We start from the raw sequence: 21,100 nt of genomic DNA on the forward strand, positions 1-21,100 counted from the left end.
ATTTTTAAGATATAGAGGAAATGTAAGACAAACTCGCGTTTTTTTTTTATTTAATCGATATGATGTTTATAAAGTTATAAAGTTGCTTGTTTTGTAGGTTAGATTATATTATCTACATAACGTAGATATAAGATAGATATATAAGATAAACAGATCTATATAGATATATACGATATAGATTAAATTATATAGATAATATAATCTATATCGTTCCGAATCATATGATACAAAATCGTTTCTACTAAGAATTTGTTTCTGACACAATCAGATTATATTCGATTATATTATACAATCAGAATTATCATATCAGTTTATTTCGAATAGAATATTCGTAGGAGGGCCATTCCTCTCCGTGATAGTGAACAGATAGTTTTGTATCGAGTCAGAGACCAGTTGAGCATCTTAGGAGTAACGATAGTGAAATGCAATTCAAATTGTATAATTGAGAAATATTATAAACCGTTGTAAAACGTATATTACTTACAGATTATCCAAAGTGAAAAGGTGTAAATTTGGCTTTATGTCAGAGTTTCGGTTCACGATAAGGATCCCGATATTCTTCTTATTGATTCTTAGAAAACATACACGTGTGACGATAGTTCGACCTGATGATGCTGCACGACGGATGTAGAATGATAAGAAATAAGGACAGCTTCTTTTCATTCCTGGTTAGTATCACGCACAACACCGAACAAAGATCAGCTATATTCTTTTTAATAGAACCATCCATTTTTAACACGTTAACCAATCTGTTATAGCATTTCTCATAAAAGGAGGATAGTAACCTATTTATGTCGAGAAACTATTAATATCGAACAAAAAAACTTTGGAAAAACTGAACAACATAAATAAAATAATTAAATTTTGGGTTTTTGTCATTTTTTATCATTATAGTATTAACTATTTATATTAAAGGTATTATAAATTATAATATTATATACTATTATAGTATCATTATTATATATTATAATTACATAATATTATATAGTATTATAAGTTAATAGTGCTATATATTAAGACGTCCTTATATTATATTATGTATAAGGAACTTTATAAGGACCTTTATTCTAATATTAATGTAATTTGGGCACAAGATTTCACACTGCACTTCTCTCTTTTTTTGACAACTGAGTCCTAGGCCATTATACAACGCTATATACATACTATGGAGGGGATACATACTTGTGTATGTTTTTGCTCTACGTATTCACTCTCGCACGTACAAATGTACCATATATACAACAACAACAAACCGCTCGTCTGATGCCGGTCTTAGTTTGAAAAACCTGACTACGGATTGGGAAAGGTGATAAATGATAAACCTTTTGGCAAAAGGACTGATATCGAGTCAAACAGTTCAGTACTTCCCTCAGAATCTTGGCGATACATTGTATGTCTCATGAAGCATGCGACTTGGTGCCGCGAGACCAAGCACCGATTGTCAATTTTTCGTAACTGGACATAGACACATAGCTATCTCGTAACTATACTACTATTATCAGTACCAGAAATACGTTGGGTTGCTGTCGATCGTTCGGTTTGAAGAGAACGCTTTGTATATAGTAAGTACCTATACTAATAAATTACATGTACGTCTTTAACATTATTATTTTGCATAGTGTTCTCCCTATAATATGCATTAATATATAATATAAAATTTAAAATTCATTTCTGGTGACTTGAAGAACATAAGTATAGTTTGTATGACTTGTGTATGGCTGTGCATTACGATATTTGAAAATTAATTAACAACAGTAATTAATTTAACTTTTTGGTATTATCGTAATAATAAATGATTATTCTTAGGAACAGAATTACTTTGTGCATGCACATACCTTAAAGTACTAAAAGTTAAATTACAACAAGATATGTAATGGATTAACAGTATACGATAATTAAAGAGAATGTCATTTTTTATAAATTACGAAAAATTTACTTATATCTGAACTAAGAAATGTTATAAATATCATAAGAAGGGAAGCAGGAGAAATAAAATTGAAAGAGAGAATGAGAAAGAGTAACAGATGCTTTTCAGTAACGCTGACGTATACTAATTTGATATCTTAGACGTAAAGGTTAGGTGTTAAATTCTAAGCGAATCTAATGAAATATTTAATTAAATATAACGTGTTAAAGTATTTACTTAGTTATGTTTATTCCAAATTGTTTGTTTCGATATAATTTTTGCAATATATTAAAGAATATATACTTCTGTAAATAGGAATATTTCTTTTAAAGTTGGAACAATCATATAAATATTGATATACGCGCATTATAAATTCATAATTTTATTTCTTATATTTTGTTTCAGATAGAGAAATGAACACTTTTTTGCTCATTAGCAGTTGGTAGATAATAGTGTTAAATCATGAGACATAAATTGATATGCTAGTTCCGTTTGCTGTGAACACTATCAATGTAGTGAATGCTCTGCATGATTACAACTCTTCCGGTGATGTAAATAAGAAGGAAAACCTTTGTTTGAGTTAATGGATTAAAAACTATTTGAAAGTGGTCTGTAGAACAGTATAAATCACAGAGATGGCAACCGAAGTTACAGAGTCACAACCTTTCAAAAACTTAAAAGAATTATTTGATAACTTGGGTAATTTAAGACCATGGCCAGGAATTAAAGAATTAAGAGATTCAACCGATTACGTGTACAGTGGTTTAGAAATAAGCGCAGAAAAAAAGGAGTTAGAAAAATTGGATAGAGAAGTACAACCGAGAACATTGCTTTGTCATGATATGAAAGGCGGTTACCTAGAAGACAGGTAATATTTATAGAAACCACTATATTTATTAATTCGTATATTATACATAATATACCCGTGATTTTTCAGATTTATAAATGGATCAGAAGCTTATGGTTCTTACCTATTTTATCATTGGAGTGTTATCGACACATTTGTGTATTTTAGTCATCATTTCATAACTGTGCCACCTTTTGGATGGATTAATGTAGCACACAATCATGGTGTAAAAGTTCTTGGTACTATAATTACAGAAAGAGAAGGTATCTGGGATGTTATACTTGAATCTCAGGAAAAAGTAAGATGGTTCGCAGATGCACTAATACTTGTTGCAAAATTTTATAAGTTTGACGGCTGGTTATTAAATGTTGAAAATACCATTAGTAGTGAGCAAGTTAATAATTTAATTTATTTCGTAAAATATCTGACAGAAAATATTCATGAAGCAATTAGAAATTCTGAAATTATATGGTATGATAGCGTAACCAATGAAGGAAAATTAAATTGGCAAAATGAGCTTAATAGTAAAAACATGTAAGCTTATTACATTCTTATACTTTTACAATTGTTTCTGTTTGTAAATCTTATTTAATGTTATAAATACAATATTTCAGAGATTTCTTTTTAAACTGTGATGGCATTTACTTGAATTATAACTGGACGAAATCAAAATTGGAAAACAGTGTGGCACTCGCAAAAAATCACAACAGAGATATTCATGATATTTATGTAGGACTTGATATTTGGGGAAGAGGTTGTCCTGGTGGCGGTGGATTTAATTCAACATATGTAATTACAATATTACTTATTTTATTGTAGCATATATTCATTTAATATTTCATTAAACCATTATGATCTACAGGCTTTACAAAAAATACGACACGAAGGACTTTCTGTTGCGATTTTTGGTCCAGGTTGGACTCACGAATTTTTCGGATTTCAGACATTCCAAGAAATAGAAGATCTATTTTGGGCACAGTTGTTTCCTTATTTATATGTTCATGTACCTATCTATGAAGACGAAGTATTCAAAACATCATTTTGCCGTGGCAGTGGCAGCTTGTATTATCGCTGCGGTCAGGTATATTAAATATCTCACATTATTTTTAACAAACTGAATTTATTACATGAATATATCATAACTGAAATGCACATATTTTACGCAGCCACTATATGAACAGGAAGGAAGAAATTTTATATACAAATCATTTTACAATTTATCCCTGCAAAATCCACAAATTTCAGTACCTATACCGCACATGAAATTTACATCCTCTCCTCAACTTCCAGAACCGAAAAGTGAAAACGATCGAAATGAGTGTTCAAAAGGACCGATACAATATGTTTATGAAACGAGGAAGAATGTTATTCGAGTATTAGAAAATGTTGTAAATATTGAAAATAAAATGCCAATGCTACATGTAAATAGCTTCGAATTTTCTAGCCAGTTTTCTTTCGAAGGTGGTGGTTGCATAAAATTAACTACAAATGATCTTACGTCATATCACAGGTGAGGGAGTTCTATATTTTATAATTAAATTTATGATAATTCGCACAATTGTATTTTTTATATTAACTATGTGTTTAAATTCATTTACAGACTATTTCTCGTTCACATCGAATTTCAACAAGACATTGTAGCAATCATTGCTTATAAAGAAATGGAGTCATCCATAGCAAACGCAAGTCAACACGAACCAATACTAGTTCTCGGCAATAATACCGGCATAAAATCCATCTTTCATTATAAATCAAAGGATTTGGTTTCAAACTGGAAAGAATGGTAAGTCTACAAAATATAAATTGGAATATTTGCAACATAAAAAACAAAAAATAATTAAAACTAAAAAACATTTTATTAGAAGAATAAAATAATTGTAGGGATATGTAATGTCATTGCATTATATTAAATATTTATATAGCATGAGTTATGATTATACTCTGAATAAATGTATCTCACACACATATATTTTTCTTATTTAGAAAGCAGGTATATATATATATATACACTTGTAATTGATAATTTTTAAACATTTGTCCCTACAATTTTCTAAGAACATAGCGTAATAAATGCAATTGGTTACATGTTACAAACGGATTAATTACAGTTAGCAATAGTAACTACCATTAATTGCTTCTGTTCAATATAAGGAATGTGTTACAATTACATGATTCTTGGGAGTATATAACTTTAAGAATATTTTTCATTGTGCTATGCTCTTGGGATCTGCCATTTCAAAGTACGATAAACTAGAGCTCGAGCTTAAGTTCTTAGAACTACGACGTGAGACACAAAATACAGTTTCTAACATCTAAGTTAACAAAACGAAATTTTCGAATGAAAGTATATTGCATTACGTAAAATTCTTAAATATTTACAAGACTTTTAATTTTCATATTTTAAGAATTTATATAACAGTAAATTAAAAGCATCTATTTCAATGTTGAAAATTAAGCAAATTACATCAAAGAAAATTAGTTTTATAAAGAAAATTAATTGATAGTTAATAAATTATGATCTTATGTTGGACTGTTAGCTTCAATTTCTTCCTATAAAAGGTTCCATTTGGTTCTTTTAACAAGGATAGTTTAGGTATTATCTTAAATTTCAAATCTTAAACGGAGATATATCAAACCTTTAGTTTGAAAATTAATTTGAAGTTTTTAAAAGGTATCTTTAAGTTTATAATCTTTTTTAACTGTTGCATAAATGCAAAAAGATATTGTATTTAAACGACAATTTAAATTGAAAAATTTTCACACAGGAGAATATTAACAACAATTTTACTATTAATTCCATGTAAAAAAAGAAGTAAACAACATTCAAATTATTGATTTATGTAAACTTATTTTTATTCGTTTCGTGAAATTACATGAACTTTTCTAAATTCCATAAAATAAAAATCTTTTTCAATGGAAAAACATTTTAACAAAAGAAGGAACTTCAACATTATAAAAAATAGGAAAAAAGGAAAAGTCTCTTAGATTTAAGGTATACACAAAAATTTTGTATGTTCCCGCTTTTTTCAACAAAATTACACAGTACATAATTTCCTATCCCAGAATGAAAAATCTAGAAATGCCAATATAGTCTGATGTGTGATCTCGAAATTCTAAAAGCGTCGAAGAAGTCATGTTTGTATTAACGTTCGTAATCCCATATTCTTTCTATTTAACATGAAATTTTCCTTTTTGTTATCAGCGTTTATCTGACGAACATGAGGACTGTGAACGAAATTGGTATATCTTTCGCGAGGAGTAACATCTGCTATCTGGGAGAGGTCATCCTCAAACAAAAGCAGCAACACCTGAACGGTAAGTCTGCTTCTCGTACTTTATACTGTCGCTTGCATTTCGCGTTCCCTCGAGAAATGTACATAGCAGGTGGATTGCGTCACAGTAAAAGTGTATTGCCAGAGGACGAGGGTTTCGACCGTGTAAAAACCGTTCTCCGACGATCAGACCCGGCTACATACACCTTTTCATCTTTGAGAACCACTTTAGTGAAAGGAATACCAACGTTTCACCATAGAATGTCTATCCAACATATCTTATCGCTCGATATTTCATGGGTCGGCTTCGCGATTATACGATAAGCCCATTTCTCATTGGTCGACCCTACGGTATTAGATGGAGATCGCCAAGCTAATCTTTGTCATTTTTCCTTCTGTCTCTTCTTCTTTTTTTGTTTATTCATGCACAGGCGCCCGAAAGCATTTGAACAGTTTTGTACATATTTTTTAATATTATATATTATGTGTATTGTACGAAACATTTTGAAATTCCGTTAACACTGTTATGAGATTCGATTATTATGATTATATTGGTGAAGTTTGAAGCGAATCTGAAAAAATATATAAAAATTACAAGATACCTAGTACAAGTATACATATATTTTGTACAGATCACAAGAATACTTAAGCAAGAAATTATTTATTACTAGATTCTGGATTTTTATGCAAATTGATATTTTTGGGAATGTCATTAAAAAAAGTAGAATTTATATAGAAAATTGTGTAATTATTTAGAAAGCTGCTGCTTTTTTGATTTCCATAATTTTTTCATATGTTGTAGAAATCAACATTTTTAACAACTTTTTTTGCACTTTATTGCCGGACTCTTGTAGTTTTTACAAGATATGTGCAAAAAAACTGTTGGTACCACTACAGTGAATTCTGCCTATGGTTAGGTGTTCATGATAGCGTATGCGTTACTGTCGGCCTGATAAAATGATACCTAATTCAAACATATACATATAAACTGTAAACAAAAGATAAGAATTAGGTTTGGGTTAGCCGTTATTTTATTGGATTAGGCTTCACAGCTGTCGACAATCAGCATCAGCGTACAATAGGCAGAATTCACTGTAATGGTACCGACAGATTTTTGCAAATATCTCGGATATTAAGATTGAGCAATGGTTACACGTACAGTGTTTAGAATCACGCGGCCGACAACATATTAAAAAAGCATAAAAATTCAAGACGGCGGCAACTTTCTAAATAATTACCAAGAATTGTTTTAATTATCAAGTATTATGGAACACACTATATATCGAATATTTCACGTATTTTTTATACCATGTGAATTCTGTGCAATTTCTTACTTTCAAATTTCCTATAAATGCACGAAAATCCGCAGTCTATTCATTACATTAGTAAATCGTAATATTTAACGGGATCATAGTTAGCAATATTTATGTGTTTAAGACCATTATTCATAATGTATACTAAGTTTTTATTCAAATGTTTGCAATAAGTATCCTGTAATTTGTATATAGATTTTTAGATTGGTTTTATATTTTTACCATTATAATCATGACAGTCGTATTTTATTAGAGTGCTAACGCAATTTCAAAATATTTTATGTGACTATTTTATATGATATGGTCTTATGATTTTTCTATTTAAATACTTCCTTTAACCGGTATTGTATCTTTCACACTTTTTCGTGATTTAAATTTGTGCTTAATTTGCAACTTCATGTTTGCTACAGTTTAACTCGTTCGACTGTTATTTTTCCGATACAAGGGTACCTGCATTCCGCGGCGGTAATTTATTTGACGGAAAGACGAAAAATGTCTGTATGCCTTCTTATATGGAGAACGAACGGGGCCGCATGAACGAGGTCGCGACACCATAACTTCCACTACTTTTTTCATTCATTAGTCGCATTTCATAAATTGTATGCTGGATACGATTGACTTCGATTCATCATTTTCGATTGACACGTTAACGCAGAGATATACTAAGATGCTGGCGGTAAATCGATGACCCGGACTTTCTTTTTTCTTTAATTTCATTCATGGTATTTTATCTTTTTGTAATTTACATAATGTTGCATGATGGTACTGATTTCTATTGTTTCCTGTTTGCGTAATGTGGACTATTGGTAACTCACAGTGATACTGCTATTACATTTCCTTAACGCACACAGTGTATAATAATTTGCAAAATGTAAATTCTTTGTGATAATTCGACTTTAAAAGTATTGAATTATTCAGCACGTAGGCATAGAAAACTCTCAATGAATTGCCGATATATTAAATTTTGTAGGATGTTATGTTCTATGAAACTGATGGATAAAGCCATAAAAGTAAATTAAATGTCCGCATTTATTTCTAACGATGGAAAACTAATAGTTCAGCAAATGTACTAGAGTTATATAAACATTAAATTAAAATGCTAATTTATTATTTGTAGGAATTTATCACGTAATATCTCTTTTAATAATTTGCAACAGTAAATCAGTATAATTGCTATTATATATTGTAAATTATACTAGATATCATACAATTATATTAGAAATTATATTAGAGAAAGAACGAAGCCTTGTTTAAACAAAATTTATTCTTTATTGTCAATATATCCGTTTTTGATTTATTATTTATTTCTTTTATGGAGAATTATCATTTGTGAAATATCTTGTATTCGTGCAAAATAATTTGCTAATTGATCAAAGTAAAGTTATATTTTATTATTATATCAGTAGCTCACTAAAGTATTTACATGCTTACCATAGAACATTTTCATGAATCTATTATGTACTTCGTACGAAAATTTTTGGTATTTTATTAGCACTATAATGAAACATGTTGTCAAGATTATAATATTAGAATTTAAAACTAATGTGGAAATGTGTATAAAAGTTACAAGGCAATTATTGCAAATTAGTGCGAAGAATGAATAGTTGCTTTAAACATAATTAGTGCTAAAGATGGTCCCACTAAATATTAATATTTATTGAAATAACAGAAAAGTGACTATCTAAATAATTTTCTGATCTTTGTAGAGTTTAATTCATATTTTAGTTTAAACGATTTTGGTCATGAATAATCATTACAAATGATTAACAAATTTTTGATTATCGGTAACCAAATATTCATGAGAAAATATGGTTATCGGTAACCAAAAAATATTTTCCATCAAAACCAAAAATAATTTCGGTCACCAACACTGATTATCTGTATAATCAAAAGATTTTTAATTATTTCTAATAGTTACTCGTAAGCAAGACACTAAAAAATTCATATGTCTTAATCATTTAATTTTCTAAGAAGTTTCATTAACATTTAGCGATTGCTGTTTTCCATTTAAACAAAAACTTAATCAATTATCACTACTCATAAAATTTTTAAAAATATCTATTATTTTTGGCTTGTGGTTAAAATACTTTCGCGAGCTATTGTGTAGCTCTAGATATATTTTTAACTAATAAATATGTATATTAATTGTGCCGAATAGAAAGTTCTCGGTGGGCTACTAATGACCCAAGCCTGTTTATATCATATTAGGTAACGTTCGCTTTAACCATACAAAAATTGTGTCAATATAACAATGTATTACCATACTACATGATCGCATAGTGATCGATAACTTTGCGACTGACAAGTTGCGCGGTTTAAAATTCATGTCACATTGTATTACAAATCTTGACAATGCACAACACCCACTTCGAAACGAACGGTAAGTTGTAAGGAGGACAATCTGGTTGGCATTATTCGCGAGTATAGGTGTCGATGACACGCGAAATATCCGCAATTGTGGGATGTAGCACGTTCCACGTGTCCCATTTCAATTTCATATTTGTCAGAAATCTTCTTACGACTCGTTGGCGTTACGAAACTTAATCCACGTTTATATCAATAATACGTAACTTTTTCAATTTTTCTCGCGACTTTTTTTTATTAAATTCCTTTAAGCTTTCCTTATGGTTGATTATGTTATTTAGGTCAGGAAGCAACACCCTGATAAAGTTCTATATTCGCAAGAAATTAAAATTCGAGATTTGCTGAAGTGGAGGAAGAATTTAAAGCGTGCGCTACTTGAAATATCAGCGAACTGATTTTAGAACCGGACAATTCTTGCAATATTTGTTGTAGATATTTACATTATTTAGAAAATGTTATCAGGATAACATTTTTGATTCAAATTTTATTTCTGGGGGTTATGAGCCTTATTTTCATAAAAAAACGGAAATATTTACATATATGTGTATACTTGTTTATGTATGTAGAAATATTATATATATATCTATAATAATTATAGAATTTTGAACAGTCGTAATGTCGTGAAAAAAGTATCATCAGCAATTTGTGCGCGTATATTTCACTTTGTTATTCCTGTTAAATTAAATTACATCTTCGAGTAAATTTCAAGGATAAGAAGCTTTCCCTTTAACCCCTTAACCTACGATTTACGTTCGAGAATTTGCTTTTTGTTCGATCATCTACCAGGGGCTATGCCCGTAGTTGTAGGTTAAAGGGTTAAGATATAGTACCTATAAGGTAGGTACTTACACAGATTGTTGTACAACTTTTTTTCTTTAAATTTATTTACTTAACTCTTTCGTCTCTATGGCTGAAATATTTAAAAAATGGTCGGGACAATATTCCTCGTGCGACATTGTGGAGGAGATATTTCGGGTAACTTTTTATCAAAACGATGCAAAACGTGTAAATTGGATTGCCGTATTTGTCTTCGATCGTTCATCTACTTCCAACTTGAAAAACTAGATATTCTTTATTTCCCCGAGAACTGTTGTATTAAGGAAATTGATTGGAGATGATCGTTTGCTTGATTTTAAAATATAACAATTTTAACACTAGGTTTACGGACATTTCGAATGCGTCAAATGGACACGTATAGATATAGGTATACCACATAGAAAGCTTCAAAACTAGTGTTTATTCGACCATTTGCGGAGAGACGCGATCGTGAGAAAGCACGTCAACGGGAGTCGTAAATTCCCGTTACGATTAGATAATCGACGCCACGAACTCATCGATCCCTTGATTTTTGTTACGATAATAGGGGTGGTTCAATTGAGTTTACACCGAATTAGCAGGTATAAATTAATGTTTATTCCAACAACTTTGTAAAGAAGATAATTACACTGAAGCGTATGTATAAGTTAAGTAAGTGATTGATTTAAGGGTAGAAACCCGGCAATACACGTTGACTATTCTAACGATGAAGAATAAGTAAGGTAAAGTGACGATGCTGTGTCGGAGGAAAGCTAGTGATGGGTGTGTCTAACGCAAGGGATCATTGGATTTGTTGATGACAATTTTGGTTAGGAAAGTGAGGGCAGTAGACATTGCTTCTGATTGGATAAAAGAAGATTGTTGGACTAGGAAGCGTCTTAGCCGCCCTCGATAGAAAGTTGCTAGTGTGAAGTATCATACGTGAGAAAAACCAACTTTCCCATGCCTTCCCGTAGTAAACAATAAGCTTTAGAACCGATCGAGTAAAGAGATGTTTGTTCGGTCTGAAGGACTTTAGCTAGAAAATTCCTGAGATCTATGATAGGTCCTTAAGACTATTGAGGGTACGACGTAACAACTAGAAAGCTTTGAAAATAAATGAATTTCGATATACATTTATCTTGTTAGATGGATAAAAGAAAAATGTAAACGGCTCGTGTAATTTTCCGCATGAAATTCGAAATACGTCAAAATGACGTCTCCCGTAAACCTAGTGTTACTATCACTGTATACTATGAGCTACTAAGGTTACAAGCGTTTATGTGTTCCAATGTAAGTATGTGTGTATAAGTGTTTGATTGTACCGAACTGTTCGAGTATAGGTTTAACTCTGATTTCGTTCGAGTCCATCTGAACTTGGTTTGTACAGGATGCGCATTGATTGGCTGCCGTGTACACTGCTAATTTTCCAAACAACGGCATTTTGAGTATCGCGGCGACACTTGCGCTCTAGTCGCACCCTTTCTTGGTGACGATGGTCTAATACCTGAACGTATAATAGGTGGAAATATTATCGTAAAGTTGGACAGTGGTTAAAATTTGCAACCTTCGATAAAAGCATTAAGTAAAGTCACCGATTAGATGAAAACCTGGAATAAAACCTCGAATGCTGTATAGCGCATTTTGATCAAACTTGAATTAGTAGATCATTTCAGAACACAGATTGCAGATATTTCGTCAGAAGCCGATGTAATGTTGAATAAAAGAAGCACGTTACGTGTTTGGAACTTATGAAACAGTATAACGCGGTAACTTCACCAAAATTCTAAATAGACCTTTATTCTAGATTTCCATTCAATTGATCTAACCATAGCTGAGGTCGTACGCATTCCACACACATACGGACACTTACGTCAGTTTTTTGAAATCAGTTCCTATCATTGTTACCTGTTCAACAATGAGTCATAAAATTGGAGTTTTCAGAATATAGATTAGAAGTAAGTTACAACTGTTCCCTTTTACAAGGATACGATCTTTTTAGAAATCTCACTACAAACGAAGAGCTGATTCTGGACGAGGGTCTAGATATTAATTGTTGCAATCGGAAGTTGTAAACTTTGACCACTAACCGATGTTATGACATCTCCATATCACTACCGCATATTATATATGAGATATTCGCTTTTTCCGCAAGACCGCGGGATTTCCGCCACGTCATTTGGATAACGAGTTGTTATTACGAAGTATTACTTAATTAGCTTTCGGAAATATCGAATTTATTATACGTCTACGGCTATTGAGCACGAGGGAAATTAAAAGCCTTTAGAAGGAAAGTTACTATTGATATACTAAATTCTTTTTTTTTTTTTATTTAGGATTAGATATTCAAACTTGTCTTGCAGGTTTATACAGCTCTAAAAAATAGTCTTCCTTTGCTATCAAATTATAAGTTTTGTCCGGAACATAAATAATTATAGTTTTGTTAGTCAAAGTTTGATCTTTCCTTTACACGAAACGACATGAATTTGTGTATATTTAAAATTGCGAAAGTAAATTGTCTCGTCTAAAACAATATTTTAGTGCATTAAATATAAATTTTATTAAAAGTTATAGAACAATTTTAATTTTTTATAAAAATGAAATTTAGTATATTCTGCATTGTACTGCTGTATACACCGGTTAATAGCTAAATATTATATGAATATCATTTTCAATTGAGGATTGGATATGTGTATCAATATTTTGAACATAAAAATTGTTTTATTTAGGTATAAAGTAAAATAAAATGGTAACTGCAGAAACCTAGAGTTAGTAATTAAAAGAATGAATGCCACTATGAGTAGTAATGATTAATTCTAATGAATTAGAAATGAATTCTGATTCATGGCATGCTCAGTTGTACACGGTAAAAACATTACACAATAGTATAATCGACAATTATCACGCAATTAATTGTGTCTTTCAGACTTCACAAATCTTCATTATTTTCAAGCGCTACGCTAACAGATTTCATTTACAGAAAAACTTCTAATTAATAAAGAAATATTTTCCATTATTTATATTTATAAGACAGGAATTTCAAAATTACCTCAGTGGTAGGACATATTCCAGGAAAACAACAAATGGGATATACTGGTCAGTGAATGTCATTAAATTTTGACTTTTTAAAAATACGACGATACTTGTGGAATGATCCATGTACATATGTATGTGTCGGGTTTGTCGGGTAAATATTTATGTTTCCACTGAGTAGGCATGTATTTTATTGTCTTTAAATACTTTTAAATACTTTTATTTATATTTATATACTTTTTTATAGTATTTAAATACTTTTAGTAGTATTTAAATACTTTTTATTATATTTTAAAATATTTTTAAATACTTTTATGATTTTTACGAAATATGTACTTGGACGAAATAGCTTGCAGCATCTGTGTACATTTCCCGATTTGTTTCAAACCTTACCAATAGCATCATGATAGTCTCATCATAGTACTAATAAAATTTCAAGATGTTCAGGTGTCTACAAGTGTTCGAATATTTTTCCATCACTTTTATATAATATTATTATTTTATATATCGGGTTTGTCGGGTTGGCGTTAATCTTAGGGGCGCGTAGCGTATCTTCATTAGGACAAGCCATCATCGTTGTTCAATGGAGATTATATTTACAATTATATGTACAAATGTTGATTTAACAGAGTTTGACAATCAAACGTGGTAATTAGATACTCTTGATGTTAAAGACAACGTTCTTAGGTTCGATAACGAATCCACGGTCAACGGGGAAAACTCTTTGTACAATTGAATATATTTTGAAACATAAAGTGACGTTAGCTGTGACGCTCAGTATCTTTCTGACTGACTGACAAGACGATGCGTGTGAACTCTCCAAGGTGATCGCAAGAATAAAGGACTGATACGATCGCATTTGTCAATTGCATATTGACCGGGGATATCGACAAAATTCCAGGCGCCGTTACTAGGCAGACCCGCGTAGAGCCGACATTGCTCCCGCCCGGGGCTACTAGGCAGACCCGCGTAGAGCCGTCATTGCCCGGGGATTGTTAGTCAATACAGCGTGTGTCCTTCAATATTGGTACTTCTTCTGTTAAGTAAAAAAGTTCATCCCGTGGCTACGTTCAGCGACCAGTTGTGTCACCTCGAGCCCAAGCCCACTGTCGCAAATCTCAGCAAACATAATCAGATCGTATCGCAACAACTACTTCTAAGTTCTATTATTCAAGTACAGCTATAATAAATAGTTTAGACTTAAGTATTGGGGATCTTCCGAAAATTCCAAAAGAAAGGCCCGATGTCCCTATATATATAATACTTACATACATATATTTGCAAGGACTATAATCAATCTAAGTAAGGTTAATTCTTTTTATAAATTTTTAATTCATTCATTTTAGACGTTTCTGGTTAAGAAATCACCTAGTTAATAGGTTAACAATTTTCTATCTGCCTTGGCCAGTATGAAATTATTCGAAATTTGGTGTTTAATCGCAGCCATCGACACACTCGGTGCGCGAAAAAAGCAATCACGTGAAACTTAGCCGGGCAATCGATGCGTTCCAATGATCTGTTACAGCATGGTCCAATACCGTTTAAACCGTAACCGACAATAATCAACAGTTTCACTGACCACGGTGATAAAGTTAGCGCTAGCAATTTTCGGGCGTGCACCAGACACTAATGGCTACCATCCATTGCGAGCTCTGATGTTCTCGAAGCGAACAGCCACGGGCCGGTTGCTCGTTTGTTTTAACAGTCACATCGCGAACGAGCAACCCAAATTACGTTCTGTCTACCGTGTGTCGCAATAACAACTATTTGTAATCGGAGAATGCGACCGGTTCATTGATATTCCTGCGGTTATCGGGTCGAATTTTTCTGCGGTTCTACCTGCTGTTACACTTTGCATTATAAGACTTCTTTCTTTCTTTCTTTTTTTCTTTTCCTTTTTCTTTCTCTCCTTTGTCCACTATGTATGTTTCGCTTGCCAGTTACGTCAAGTACTACCTGTACACAGTGGCTCATGAAAGTTTTCCAACACTTACCATAGAACATTTTTATAGATATGTACGTTATGCATGTTATGACACTGCTGACGTTCATGCAAATGTGCTTTTTTATAGAATGCAAATGGACGGACGAAATTTATATAAAGATAGAAGTTTGTTAGAATGATTAGGAGACTGTAAAAATATATTGTTTTATTTCACTATTCTTTGTATGATGCATATTTTGCATATTTATGTATAAGGACATATGCAAAACGTATCACGTATTTATGTGACATATTTATCTCGTCAAACATGGTACATAATTAAAAAATCTATTGATTCCACAAGAATATAATAAATATGGCTTTTGATTATTAGTTTGTCATTGATCTGTATATTTTATATTCGTGAATTGTTAAAGTATATCGACAAAACCGTACACGTACTGTGACTCGTGGAAGCCACTCTCTGCACTTACAGAAATTTTTATCGATATATTCTATTTGCTATACGTTAACATTTTGAAGTTTCATCAGTGTTGTAATGAAACACAACTATCATAACTACACTGCTCAAATTTGTAACGAATCTAAAAATATATATAGAGGTTACAAAAATTATTATATCATATTATATTATATCGCATTATAATAACAAATTGCGTTTTGCGAAAAATCGCACATGATATTTTTTTTATTTATCGAAGCTTTTGATGTTATTATCTACAGCTATCTACTGTATAAATGCTTACACCTTCGCGGAACGCACATTGCTTTCGATTTGCATGTAACCTTTCACAGCTATTATTCTTCTACACGGTCTTCTAGTTACCTGTGCGTGACAATTGTGTACGCATTATAAGAAAGTATTTTTTTTAATTGTCTTATAGTTTCTTTGCATTGTTCTGCTCTTAAATATCGCACGATTTATGAATTAACTTTTATCCTATTAAGCAAGTAGTTGACCTTTAACCAGAGATTTCTATGCTTACGCAATTAAAAATTAATGGCAAATCGATTTAATGTATTATTATCGGTTTACATGGATTTAGCGTAATCTTTTACATTACTTAGTAATGATATTTATTAAGAAAGTATTTCAGTTTCAAGCACCACTTTCTAGACTTACTTCGGAATTCTTTTATTTAAAATCTGCGAGACTCTTCGGTATCAATTCTTTCACTTTCATTTATTTATGTTTCAAAAATATTCACCATTCTTCGTGTCGTAAGTGGATACAATTGAAATTAATCGAATTATAAAGTATTTAGTGCGGTTTTTTAAGAAAATATTTTATATTCTATCGGCTAACAGGTTCCTAACCGAAATTGATTTATCTTCGATTAACGCACTAGGACTACCGACGAGGAAGATATAAAATTTACACCACAGAAACCAAAATGAAAAATTACATGAAAAGATACACGGTACCAGGAGAAAAATAAATCCTCATTCGTATATTTAACAAAAAATTATTCAAATCTCTAATAGTGTGCCATTGTAAATCTATGAAATTTCTATAAAAAATTTCGAATTAGTTATTTCGCCTACGCTGTGGTGGTTCTGTCGTTAACTCTGATCGGTTATAGAAGTTTTCGATCAAAGGATGACCCTAGTTGATAGGTTAAAATTCATCGGAGTCTTGATACCGAAAATCATGCACCGTAAAAGTAAAATTCATTTGACATGTGGGACGATAAACGGTACCAAAATCGTGTTACATCGCGCGATCGAACCTATTGTCGAAAATGCGATAAAACGGCGTATGATGACGTGCTATAGGAAAATAATGGTTCGTTATCTCGATACTAGATACTCGTTCGACAGCAACTATAATACTTTTAAGGTCCTTGATACGGTGTTTAAATTACGTCAACGATGGCCAGCTCGTACGATTCACGGAACGTATAATCTTCGATAGCGAGGATCGGCTCTGTTATGGTCGATAAAGCGAAAGAATGTCGTCTCTAGTCCTTAAGGTATTGCATAAACGTTCTTTCGCAACTATTCTAAGTACCAGTATCTTGGACGTTTCTTTTGAACCGTGCCTCCTCGACCGTGTTTACGGCGGAAGATCGATGACTTCTCTCTTCCGTCATCCATACCGTGTTGGCGCATCCTTCAGCTTCCATCCGCGTGTAGGAAGCAACACAGTGGGTGTTGAACTCCGCTAGAAGAATTTTACAGGAATTACCAGAGGTTTGAGTACTTCTTGAAAGAATGTGTTTTTTTTTGCGTTCATTTATTCGTGCGGTTTGCAATTTCTGTAGCACATTTATTAATAATTATAAAAATACAAGGAAATGTTACTAGCATTAATGTGGAAGTCTTTGCAACAGTTGAGAGGAAGCTCCTTCATCTGACTTCAGAAACTAAAGAATCTGAATATAAGACTGCCAAGTTAACGAAACACTTGTATTAGGTTTAACGAATCTAAATGTCAGCTTTGTTATTGCATATTGACTTGAAAGTCAATCTAATCGCGTCGTCATATTTTATTACATGTACAGAGATTATGAAGCGAGTATAAGGTGATTATAATTTTATATAGTCACAATACTTGTTATTATTATTCATTATATTAGTAATGCACAGTATTTGGTAAATCTATCTTTTCCATTAATCATATTAATTTAAGACTGCTATTCACGCTGTATTACTCTTTTAATTGATGCATATTTGCGATTACTGTGCCATAAGCTTTACATACACTTCCAGATTGATTTCAAATGTGGAACTAATGAAATTTCAAAATATTTGACATAACACACGTAATATAAAAAATTTCTATGATATGTGTTCGAAATTGGAATACTTTTTTGAGCTGCTATATTTCGTTGAGATGAGTTTTCAACGAAAATTCGATTGGTTAAAGCGAGATCGGATAAGAAGGCGTCTACTGTATTGAAGAATATTTGAGGATAAAGTTTGCAATATCAAATGCTCGTATCAAGTACCTAAGTTAATCGAGAACAAAATAATGGGAACTGAATAGCCGGTTGTGTCAGTAGCATTCGAAATGTGCACTCTGAAACGATGTTTTGTGTGAATCGCGTCCCTTGTTTCTAACACTGCAAATAAACTTTCTACTGTCATTTAAGCAAGATTTTCAAGGCTTTCACGAACATGATCTTTATAGTTACACTATTGTTCGAAGCTTCTAGTGCTTCTTGCACAATAATTTATTAGCTAATAATATTACTGAATTGACAACTGACAAGTTGTGCGTTGTAAACTTTTACACGAACAGCTCTTACAATTTTAAATCGAATAGAATAACCGATTAACCTATTGTCCTTTCGTAAGAAAATTTACTAGCACTGGCAATTTGTAATAATATTACCTCGGTTGTGAAATTGTGCTTTCTATAAAATTATTTTCATGCTTCGGCAACGCATTTAATATTCTCAAGAATATACGCGTTTAACATTCGCAAGAAATCTCACATCGCCTTGATGTAACATACAATTGAAGATTACAGGAACAGAGGATTACAGGATTACTCTGACTTTTATGTTATTCGGTAAATAAGAGAATGTACTTTAACGTAGCATAGCTACAAAGAGGGGAGTAACTTGACCGATGCAAAAAAGTGAGCCTTTTAGCAGTAGATAATAAGTTCATGAAGTTTTATGAAAAAACTAACAACGCATTTAATATCTACTATATGATAATCTGAACTTGAGAAATTAATGTGATATGAATAAGTTTCAAGAGAACTCTATAACCAAATTTGATAATAAAACAGGTTTCATAATGTGTGACTGGTTAATAAGATATGTGCATTCTTATGTGCAATACAAAAGGTGTATGTATCACGTTTTTCCATTATTCCTGTGATCTTCAATTATTATATATTTAACGATAATGCTTCTATTTATCAAACTGATGTCGAAAATTGCGAAATAGTTCGTACAAACTATTTCTAATTTTCCTCAAACGTACAAGTTATTTAATACTAAAAAAATAATGAAGAAGTAATACTCACATGTAGAACACGCTGACTCCAAGCATGCGATGATGAAACACAGGTATCGTAGACACAAAGGTAACAAGACACACTTTTAGTCACTTTAAAAATCGTTTACATTGCATATATACATAACAATAAAATTGACCTTTCATTATAAAACTATACTTTGTATTGAGAATATGAAGACGTTAAGGACATATTAACATTGACATCAAACATATGTTAATACCAAAGACAGAATAATATCGAAGATATGTAAATATGTAAAAACGTGCCAAAAGGATTGATTATACTGTCAACTTTTTTTTTATTTATTTATTAAAATTTACAATCAATTCTCGCATTGAGAATTTTCAGTAATTTTTTCTGGCGTGGCGCAGTGACATGGCTAATTATTTATAAGTTAATACTTATTATAGATAAGAATAATTTATAAGTAAGTGATATAAATAAGTAAATATTATTTAATTTAAATAACTAATTGAATCTAACATTTAGGTCTAGCGGGTAGTGTCTCCTCAGCCTGTGGATCTGGTCCGACGTATCAAGTAGTCCAGTAATTAGGGGGTTTCGATGTTTGCTGACTCTTTTGCTATATCTGTCGCTATATTTTGCTATTTCCTCTTTGACTGTTGGTATCTTGAGATCGCGATGTATTAATTCGTTGGTGACATACCAGGGTGCATTTATAATGGATCTTAGCGTTTTCGATTGGAAGCGTTAAAGTATATACTGTCAACTAGCTATTGTTCTGTTATTTAATTTTATGACATTTTGAGCGAGGAAGTGCTTAATCTTAGTATGTATATAAACATAATTTAAGTTAACTTCCATATTGTGGTGCAAAATTCTGCAACACACGGTATGTGCAGGTAGTAAAATTCAATATGCGTGTAGCGTTGTAGAGCATAAAGTATAGATTTAATAAAAAATTGCACAAAAATGTTGAACTACCATCCAGCTAACAGAACTCTGAGATGTTCGACAAGATTCTTTCGAAATTTCAGGAGTATGATTATAATAGATGATATATTTTATTGTATATTATATATATAATAAATAAGTAAATGTATATATATAACTTGTTTTCATTTATGATACTATTTTCATCTTCTTTTCTACACATCTACTTACGCATCTGGTCGTCATATTGCAAGAATCATATGACATTGCTGAAGAACTGCAACATTCATTTTTTATACACTACTTTCAAATCCGGTCAATCATTGACTCTACAGATACAAATCTGCAATTTGTGCACTAAGATTTGAAGTTGGAAAGAATAAACAGGCAAAATGTATGTATATGTCTAACTTATAACCAATGAATCCGTCTATTGTAATATGATAATGGGAAGACTATAAGGAAAATAATGTACACATACAAATGTATTCAGATCCGTAGGAATGATGACTCTAAAGTTAACAATTTCCATGACAGGAATAAAAATAATGTCATAATCAATAACGCACAATTTTAAAGACGTAAAAATTGAAGAGACGATATACAAATATTTGAAGCATTCAAAGTGTAGTATTTTTTATAGTATTTGGCAGGTGTATACATGTATAAGGGATAACGTAAAAATATTTATTATAATATACAAAGATAATACGCGAATATTAGATACGTATAAATATTATAATACTATGTACATG

The 21,100-nt window shown here is 31.6% G+C and overlaps 1 protein-coding gene across 5 annotated transcripts; it reads left to right on the forward strand.

The window, feature by feature from the left end:
- The first annotated feature begins 1,070 nt into the window (after positions 1-1,070).
- LOC100748091 (cytosolic endo-beta-N-acetylglucosaminidase) lies at positions 1,071-19,551 on the forward strand. 5 transcript variants are annotated; one of them, XM_033320121.1, is made up of 9 exons: positions 1,071-1,562; positions 2,312-2,774; positions 2,844-3,287; positions 3,368-3,542; positions 3,616-3,834; positions 3,920-4,263; positions 4,354-4,536; positions 5,956-6,068; positions 19,464-19,551. In XM_033320121.1, the coding sequence occupies exons 2-9, from the start codon at positions 2,542-2,544 to the stop codon at positions 19,535-19,537; spliced, it is 1,785 nt and encodes a 594-aa protein (XP_033176012.1). In that variant the 5' UTR covers positions 1,071-1,562; positions 2,312-2,541; the 3' UTR covers positions 19,538-19,551. The 5 variants fall into 5 exon arrangements, with proteins under 5 accessions (XP_033176012.1, XP_012239602.1, XP_033176013.1 ...); XM_012384179.3 differs by lacking the exon at positions 19,464-19,551 and adding an exon at positions 9,984-10,225 and having other exon boundaries at positions 1,072-1,562; XM_033320122.1 differs by lacking the exon at positions 19,464-19,551 and adding an exon at positions 7,749-8,326 and having other exon boundaries at positions 1,072-1,562.
- Positions 19,552-21,100: the final 1,549 nt, after the last annotated feature.

Source organism: Bombus impatiens, unplaced genomic scaffold, assembly GCF_000188095.3.
Source record: "Bombus impatiens unplaced genomic scaffold, BIMP_2.2 scf_0246, whole genome shotgun sequence".
NCBI classification, from domain to species: Eukaryota; Metazoa; Arthropoda; class Insecta; order Hymenoptera; family Apidae; genus Bombus; species Bombus impatiens.